Genomic DNA, 10,083 nt, shown 5'->3' with positions numbered 1-10,083 from the left:
TATCATGTAAGGGACCACAAGTAGTTAGTAATAATGTAATAGGCCCATGGTATTAGTTGATGATATGAGAGAACCATGGTAATGACCCATGGTATTGTATGTATGAGGCCTATATAGAGGCTAGAGACTCCAAGTAAAGGAATATAGTGAAGGATTATTGTATGAACAGGCATATGGCTTGTGGAGTGTTCTCCTTCCTTAAGGAGTGAATGTATGGTGTTGCCCTACCTTAAGGGTTTGATCAATAAAGAATCATTTCATATTATTTCTGGGTTTATTTGCATTATCTTATATTTTCTTATTGGATCTATATTATTTCTGGGTTTGATCTATAACAAGTGGTATCAGAGCTATAACAAAATCAATTTCACATACAAAATTTCAAGGCAAGGTATTTCTTTATTATTGCTCAAGATTTGTTAGTTCAATACATAGAGTTTACACTCCACATATTTCTAATTCCTTGGCACGTATTTTTGGAGAATCTAAACAACCAAGAGTTATGGAACTCCCACCAACTTGAGAAGATGAACCACCAGGGTAATTATTGTTGTCACATACCAACAATCTCCACCTTGACAACAATTTTCCTGATAGCTTGCACAAGCCCATTCATCACCTTTTTTTATAAGCCAAGAGAAGCACATGTTTACAAAACTTTCTTAAGTATGAACCTTCTCAACATCTACTCCTCCTCCATCAAAGGTGAGACATTGGTCACTTGTGCTTCTAATATACCAAAGAACCTATTTTATTGTTACATAATGATCTCTACATAGATTTTCCATGTATCTACTGAAAACACCAAATTCATGTGAAATATTCCATCGCATAGTCTAAATGCCTGACTATCCTGGCATATGATACATGAGACATATAACCCTTTGTATCTTTACCACTAGGACATAACCTTGAAGCAAGCTTAAAATGGAAAGCAAAAGGGATATTTACAAGTTTCACATTCCACATACTTTTGTTGTGATAACCAAATCTTACCATTTTCTCGCCTCTATGTATTTCAATGCCCAAAATTTTCTTTGCTACTCCCAAATCCTTCATAACAAAAGTCCTAGCCAATTGAGCCCTTGACTTGTTGATCTCAACCATGGTTGTGCTTGCAACAAGCATATTGTCAACATATAACAAGATAATGAATATGTCAATGAACATTTTGAAATACAATGGTAATACTCACTTTTAGTAAGATTTTGGCTCACCATGAAGGAACCAAAATTCTTGTACAATTGTGTGTGAAACTGCTTCAGGCTATGTAATGACTTCTTGAGTTGGAAAACAAAATTTCTCTTGCAATCTTGAACAACAACTTCTAGTTGTTGCACATGTCTTTCCTCATATGCCATCGATGTTTCATTTGTTTGGGAGATGCCTTCCAACTTGTAAAGGTCATTTATATAGCCTTCACAACCACCAAGGTGCCCTTTGACACTTTCGGTGCTTCATTTTGACATGTATACTTGTAACTGTCAAAACCCAAAACTCCCAAAGAAATTAAATTCTTTTTAAGTCAAGTACGTGTCTTACCTTAGAGAACATCCTTACAATACCATCAAACATTTTGATCTTAATGCTCCAAACCCCACTAGTCTTACAAGACACATTGTTCCCCATAAGAACAATACCACCATCAAAAACTTGATAAGAGGAGAATCAACTCCTATGTGGACACATTTGGTCTGAAGAAACAATTCTAATAACCATTATTCATGATATTGGGAGTCATTATATATTTGCTAAAACTTCATCAACCATACCTGAAATTGACCGAATCATATTTACTTCTACGTTGGAGTCTTCCTTGGATTCTTGTCCCTTCCAACAATCTTTCTTGAGAGGCCTTGTTTTTCCGCAGTAATAACATTTTAGCTTAGCCTTCTTTCCATTTTGATTTAGATCTTGATGTACCTCTCGATATCTCCCCTCTTTCTCTGGATTGGCCTCTAGCCACCTTGTTTCTAGTGTGGAGGTTCCTATTTGGAATTTCCTCCACAACTCCTTAGACAACAATGCCCCCACAATAAAATCATAGTCGAGAGAGTAACTTGCACTAGAGCTAATGGAAGTAACTATATGATCCCAAGATTCAAGAAATGAACACAATAATGTTGCTACCTTATCTTCATCATTGATTTTTACATCCATACTAGTTAACTAGAATATAAGAGTATGAAATACATTCAAATGATCAACAATTTTGGTACCTTCTTTCATCCATAGATTTTGTAGTTGCCTCTTCAAGTAGATTTAGTTTGTCAAGGATTTTATCATGTAGAGGATCTCCATTTCGCTCCATACACTAAAGTTATCTCCTCTCCATAATATTGAAAAGGACATCATCTGCTAAACACAAGATAATGGTGTTGAGAGCTCTCACATCCAAATCTTCCCAATCTTCATTAGACATACCCACCGATTTCTTTCTCTTGCTATCCAAAGCCTTGTGCAATCCTTGTTACACGAACAAATCCTGCATCTTGAGCTTCCATAACCCAAAGCTATTCTTCCCATTCAATTTCTCCACCTCGAACTTTGTATTCATTATCTTTTCCATTCTCTACATAGAGGCTCCCTCCAAATATTCTTTCAAATTGAAATATTTGGAAATTAACAAAAAAAATACCTCTTGGACCGGATTGCATGGACTTGATTGCCTCACAAAATCATCTTCATAGAATTATGCATCCACATGAACCAAATCTCCTCTAGAACTTGTTTTGTGTGTAGATAGAATGCTTAGTCATAACTCGCCTTCACAGGAATTTGTGGGCCATTCCACTGAAAAATGTGTCCTCCTTAACACTGGATAAACTCACAGGGACAAAGTCTCTCCTTCTGTATCTAGAAAATTTATTGGTGGAAATCACATGCTCAACATAGGTAATTTCACACAGATAAGTTCTAAATTTAACCTCTGGGGTTTCTTCCTCACTCAACCTCTATGTGCAATTAACCCACACAATTACACCAACTCAACACAAACTCGATTTGCTCCTAAAAATCATTGCAAATTGCTAGACATACACACCTTCCTTTGTGTGGCTCTAAAAATAAACCCTTGAAATTTGGATGGAATCTCAACCCCACACTTTGATACCACTTGTTGGGAAGGAGCCTACACAAACCATTCAACAAAAATTGCAGAGGTGCCCACACACAACTAAAATTAAGAAATTGTAGATACACAATTGAAGAACAATTTTAAAAAAAATCATACACATAAATTTAGGGCAAGGTATCTCTTTATTATTGCTCAAGATTTGTTGGTTTGATCCACATAGTTTTCACTGCACATCATTATAATTTTGTGACACAATTTTTTGGGGAATCTGAACAACCAAGAGTTGTGATACTCCCACCGGCCTAAGAAATTGAACCACTAAGGTGGATATTGTTATCACATGCCAACAAAAATTATGAGGACATGTTCTATGCACTATGTCATTTGACTTAGTCAAGGTGGTTAAAATGATGCAAACATATTGGAATATTATATTATCCATTTCATTAACCAATGTTTGACTTAGTCAATTGGTTAAATGCTAAAAACACAGTGTAAATTTTTTGTTGTATACATATTGTAAACTTTTATTCCATTTTTCATTAGCCAATGTTTAACCAAGAGTTTTAAGCCCACACTACTAAGCAATTCACAAATTTGTGAGCGATCTCTATGTATCTTAAGCCTATTTAAAAACAACTAATGAAGAATGTAACCTACTCTTATCTAAAATCTATTAATGAAAAATATAAGTTAATATACAATCCAAACATATATTTCGTACTTTCATAATTCTTTGTTGCTGATAAATCTCATTATGTATATTCTCTCTCTTTTTTGATTTATTTGTTCTTTATTACTATACATATTTTTATCAACCCAATTAACCTTTATATATATATATATATATATATATATATATATATATATATATATATATAACTCTATATTGAAATAAAAATTCCAAGTTATTATTTCTTTTAATTAATCTTTGTTGGGTAGTTAAGGTAAGCTTGACTTGGTCAAGTTATGGTTTTTGACCTCCATGTTTATGAGAACCCATGGTATTGCCCATGATATTCATGTTGAATATAGCATATTTAAAGGGGGAGTTAAACCAGCGGATCCATCTTAACTCCTATCTACTCTTAAGACACAGAAAATTTTGATGCATTTATCTAGAGTTAAGATGGATCTAGACTAGTTATACTATTATGAGATACTTAAACAATATTACAAGTATGTATATTGTTCAGCTCAGTTCCAGAGGTCATAATGATACTTGTTCAGCTCAGTTCCAGAGGTCATAATGACCTACGGTGGATAAAGTAATAGCCATGGACATGGAAAAAGATATGTGCAAGTTGATCAACAAAACCACTGGAAGCTTGCATTTGGGTGTGTTTAATATCTAGTACTTCTTGCTTCAACCATTCTGTGTATTAAATAGAAGAACTTGTTACAAATATGCTGATGCTGATAAATACTGATGCCTCAAACAACAAGTGTGGTGGTTTTGCTTCAATACTAATCTTTCATCAAGAATAGTTATTTATCCCACAACCCAGAGTTACTCTAAAATATACCATCTAGAAGCAAATGTTGTTTCTGGACTCTTAGTGATCTTAACACGCATTAGATTACCTTGCTTGTTTATTCCATGCTAAAATTTCCATGCAAGTTGCAATACTACAGTTCTTGGATGTCAATAAAAGTGCACTAGATTTATTCACTTATCCTTACAATACTAACACAGGTTAATGCTAGCATCTGCCATATGGTTAAACACCTCATTTGGAAACTTGTAGTTACATATACAAAAGCTATAAGGACTGGATAAATCCAATCCAGTTATCCTGCAATAGAAGTAGTCTGAAGCAAAACTGACATGCTTTCTTTTCAATAGTGGATACCCAAAGTAAACTGATGTGCTTTCTTTTCAATAGTGGACACCCAAAGTAGATTATACTGCTAAAGAATTACCACCATGAAGTTCAAACATTGGAACACTGTCCAACCTACAACCATGGTACAATGCTGTTGTTGACATTTCCTTCAAAAATGAAAAGAACATTTACACAAATATAGTCCGTCTGAGTCCTCCAATGGCAGAAATTGCCTCGGGCTAGCACCCACTACATGCAGGGATGATCCTAATTAAACATGAAATAGGTGAACTAGATTTTAAAAGAACAATGGACATTGACCTTCTCGAATGAAGATCAGGATTGCTATTTCTACAGAATCAAATCTAGCAAATATGTTCGACATGTCTCTCATGATCTCCGTGGGGAGATCCTGACATTCTTTGGGATTTTTCTCTGTTAATGGCTAAGAAAGGCAAGCATCTTTTTGGCTGCCCTTTGTAATACCTGCAATTTAGGGTTATCCATCAAGATACAAAAAATATTTAAATAAGCCACAGATTTTCATTTAATATAGAACATGCAAAGCTCTCTAGATACCTGTCTACATGGGACTGATCATTGCAGTTATTACGACACTTTTGCCCCTCTGCCGTATCTTCAGTATGCACCTTGTTACAATTTTTACAGTAGGCTTTCCCACATCCCTGCATCCATATACAACTCAATGTGACAACTTGATCAACATCTAAAAACTAGATAATTTTAGAATATGCGCACCATCAACGTGCCACTCCCAATCAGTACCAAAAATTGGCATGTTGAAGAAGACATCAACAAGCCAGTTAGACAATTTACCAAGCACATGCATCATTTGATAGATATTCAGATGCATTGGCAATGCCAGTCAATAAATTACCAGGGAGGTTAGAGTAAATCTCAACACAAGGTTTGTCCCAGCTTTCTCCTCAAGGTTTTATATTAATAACCATGACTCGAGGATCTTCATGATGCACCCTCACATCAGCTAAAACCAGCAAATATCATTGAGTCTATAAAAACCCATTTTACAAAGCTGATTGAAAGAGCAAAGATGCTTTTCATTTCAGTAGAGAAGCAACGACAATGCATGATTTGGATTGCGAGTTGAACTTATAGTCTGTCGTTACCTTTAGTAGTTGAATTACTAGGAAATAAAGTTCCTTATTAGAAGATAGCGCAAAGAAAAGCAGAAGCCTTTGAATATGGATGACTATCTTGATTTTATGGAGTTCTAATTGAATACTAAGGGACTTGGAATGCTGCAACGAAATAGACTATTTCGTATGGAGTGTAATAAAAAGAATTTGGATCATTTAGGTTGCACATATCTTTAAATGGAACCACTTTTTCCTTTTAGTTTCCCAGTCTTAATATGCAAAAAAAATAGATTCAACCAAAGAGCACAATATTTTTTGGAAGTCTTAGGTAAGGACAACATTTGGAAACGAGGATTTTAGAAATGCCCACTTTCAAAACCTTTGGAAACAGAACAACGCACTTCCACACACAGGTCCAGAAGTCATGACTTAGGAGCATGAGCACAAGCCTAATTCAGAGATGATTAAATATGAAACGAATTGGGCTGCAATTATACTCAATTAAACATAAAGCAATGATTAAAATATATATAAATGACCTAGAAGTCAAACCTGACAACTTTTGAATATGGTAGATTTTTGGCATAAAAACTTTGTTCATTGTACATTCTCTTTCGTTCAGTTTTGATGCTTTGCTTCCAAATTAGGTGTTTTTTTCATTGAAGATAGCAATCCGTACATCTAGGTCGAACCATTAATGATGCCCACAATGAAGGGGCATGTAGCTCAGTAGTACAGCAGCAAACTGGCCAATGGCAAATCTGGGGTTCAAATCTTAGTATGAATACTTTTCAAGATGGGTATAGAACTAGTTTTGCTTGAGGTTGGCTAGGAGACCTTAGCCAAAGTGTGGCCTAACGAGGGTGTTGGAAATAGGAATACACACTTCTAGGCTGAACCGTTAAGGGTGTCCCTCATGAAGGGGCAACTGGCTCAGTGTTTGAGCAATCCAACCAGCCAGGGATTTGAAGTTTCGAAAATGTTTCAAGTAACAGACAATAGTTAATTAACCTATTGTGCTAGGCCAAATGGTGGATGACCTGCATTGGAAAGTATTTGCTGACCAATATTGAGGCGCAGCCCAGGTTCGAAACTCAGTTAACCGACCTTGTGAAAGGGCAAGTGGCTCATTGTTAGAGCAATCCAATCGGCCAGGGGCTTTAAAGTTTCAGAAAATGTTTCAAGTAACAGACAATAGTGTACAGTGATGTGTGGTTTGATGGTAAGTCTATTTGGGCGAAGCCTAGGAGACCAAAGTTCAAATCTCATTGAGTACACTGACCTGCTGTGGTGGAAGCTAAAGGGGCGGATTCCCCAATCCCGTCTTGGCGGCACGTGAGTCTGCTCTTGCTAAAATCATAGGATCTTAGTATATCTGACTTGCAGGTGGTTGGATGTACTCCTGGTGTTATGAGGCAACTACTAGGAATGATCCTGGGTCTCCCATAGATTAGGACTCGCAGTTACCGATTCACCATGTGGTTAAAAAAAAAACAGACAATAGTTAATTAGCCCATTGAGCTAGGCCAAACAGTGGACAACCCTATTGGAAAGCTAAGCTTTTGCCGACCAATAATGAGGCCCCGTCCAGGTTTGAAACTCAATTAACACACTTAGCCTGCCTGTGGGCAGTTGCATAATGCATTAGGCTCAGGGTCAGTCCCTCGGATTTGACCCTGGGCATCCTCAGTGACAGGCAGCAAGTTTAGGAATTCTCCTAATACCGAAAAAGGAAAAAGAAAGAAATAGAAATAGAAAGAAAGAAAAATGACAGTAAGTTAATTATCGATTCTCGTGATAAGAAAAAGAAAAGAAAAGAAAAACAGACAGTAGTTAATTAGTAGTTTCCAACTTTCCACTAGCATGGCCTAACATTTTTTTGATGTATATGCAGAAAGACCTTGACTTCAGGATGACTCAGGGGTTGCTTTGTCAAAGTTTACTTCCATGCCAAAAACTGTTCTGATGTTCAACCAACATGGATAAAACATGATCGTAAAGAGATAAAATCTGATAAAACTTCAACAAAAAGCATGGATGAAATTCACACTCGACAACAAGACTGACGTGGGCAGACACATCTAAAGCAGAAATTTTAAGGTTCTATCTTTCCACTGCTTAATGACAGGTTTAATAAAAGAATCAGTTCTTAATGAAGGTGCTACCTCCCCAAAAGTTATAATCTTCTGTTCGAACATTTTATGAGTAAAAGATAGCATCTCAAGAAACTGGGGCCGTTATGAGAGAAATTTCAAGCAGACAGATTGTGATGTTCGGAATTTGTGACTGGTGCGGACTTCTTAAGCCATGGGTGGTTTTTAAGCATGGAGTTAAGTTTGAACCCTGGGCTTCGCAAGTTCATAATTAAAATAAAATCAATTCAATGGTCAGAAATTGAAAATTCAGAAGTAGGGTGAAGAGAAGCTCAGAAGGAACACCTGGCAAGTAGTCTTGGAGAAGAAAGTGTACCCGCAACAGAATGAGCATCGACTCATGCTCAATTTCCAAAGGCCAAAGTTATAACCAGTATGTGTGGCAGAAGCTGGGAGAACCTGATAAGACTGACCATCCCGGGCAGAAAATGGTTTAGGAGACACCTTGGAGAAGCCAATTGAAGAACCAGTAGGAGAATAAGACGCCTTTATCTTATACAGATTTGCAACAGGATATGTATTCCCTGATCCTTTCTCTGAATCATGGCTCTTCACCTGAGAAGAACTTGTGGGGATTGGCCTAGAGGTAGAATGAAATCGGTGTGTCAAGCTTCTGGGAATAAATATATTGAGAAGAAACGGTTTAGTATTTTCTCCCTTACTCTTACTTGACCCATTTATATAGCTTCCACTTGTCTTCCTCTTGTCCTGCTTTCCTGAACTCCTCTCCTCTGCTTTATGTGTTTCTGTTTGGACTTCCTCGTTTGATCTCTTCTGCATGGCAGCCTTCTGCTCCACCAGATCACTCAGAGACAATTCATAAGCTGATTCAGGCATTCCTTCAACCATTTTCATGAGCTCCTGTCTGCCTTTGGCAATCTCCTCTGCCCTGGCTGACATGGGGTATGGATATGAATATGCTGTGGGTGTAGACATGGGATAAGAACTTGATCCAGGACGCCATAGCGGAGGAGAGGTACATGACTGTTCATCTTCTTTATGCTGAATAGCCCATGAGAACAAACCTGAAGAACCCAATTCAGAATCCATCATGGATCAACCCAATTCATCTCTGTTTCAAGCAATATTTTTCTTATAGGTTCCCCTCAAACATTTGTTCTGAATAGCTTGTATGGGGTTTGATCTACCAAATCATCCCCTTCAAATTAGAGCCATTATATCATGGGTGGATGGGAAATCAATCAACAGCACAAAGTTAATGCCAATCCTCCCTGCCTTGCTTAGAAAGCGGAGTGGGTCCGTAGCACAATTGCGATCTGACTGATTGTCTCTCACTCCATTATTTTCCACCTTAATGTCCCTGTCAATGCTGCTGGCACTTTACCTCTGTGAATTTACTCCAAATTTACCTCTGTGAATTTACTCCAAATTTGACATGTGAAGGCCACGATCATCTCTGATTGCCCTTAGTAGATGGAAGGATTCAAACACACTAAGAATATGTTAAAAGCAATTATCTGAGATCTTTGGAGGTGTCATGTTGAGATTTTGACAGGAGATTGGATAGCTGAATTGCATCAATTTGACCCCATGGGTTAACAGCAGGTTGGAGAGGTGAATTGCATCAATTGGATATTATTATGAGCTATTAGTTCAAGTTGTTACACTGTACAGCGATTTTACACTGGTGGTGGCCAACGCTGGGAGGAATGGCCAGCTTCCATGTGTCATTTGGAAGTTTCTAGCATCTTACTTCAAGTTGTTACACTGACAGAGATTTTACATTGGTGGTTGCCATCACTGGGATAGCAAGCTTCCATGTGTTATTTGGAAGCTTCTCACATCTAGTGCTCACACTGGGAGCCGGCCCCCTCTTTTGGGGACATTGTAAAGCCGCCCTGAAGCGTAGGGTTTCCGTCTTATTGGGCAAGATTCTCTATCGCGCTATC

The 10,083-nt window shown here is 37.3% G+C and overlaps 1 protein-coding gene across 1 annotated transcript; it reads right to left on the bottom strand.

Moving 5' to 3' along the window:
• Nucleotides 1–4,719: 4,719 nt before the first annotated feature.
• On the bottom strand, nucleotides 4,720–9,377 carry LOC149165053 (uncharacterized). The gene is made up of 3 exons (XM_089432225.1): nucleotides 8,459–9,377; nucleotides 5,482–5,588; nucleotides 4,720–5,388 (listed from the first exon to the last, which is right to left on the bottom strand). The coding sequence occupies exons 1-3, from the start codon at nucleotides 9,224–9,226 to the stop codon at nucleotides 5,268–5,270; spliced, it is 996 nt and encodes a 331-aa protein (XP_089288351.1). The 5' UTR covers nucleotides 9,227–9,377; the 3' UTR covers nucleotides 4,720–5,267.
• Between the last annotated feature and the right edge of the window lie 706 nt (nucleotides 9,378–10,083).

Source organism: Pinus tabuliformis, chromosome 5_1 (genome assembly GCF_031772625.1).
Source record: "Pinus tabuliformis cultivar Carrire ecotype Pingquan chromosome 5_1, CPIR1, whole genome shotgun sequence".
NCBI lineage: Eukaryota > Viridiplantae > Streptophyta > Pinopsida > Pinales > Pinaceae > Pinus > Pinus tabuliformis.
The sequence above is the reverse complement of the archived record's forward strand: the minus strand, read 5'-3'. Positions and strand labels throughout refer to the sequence as shown.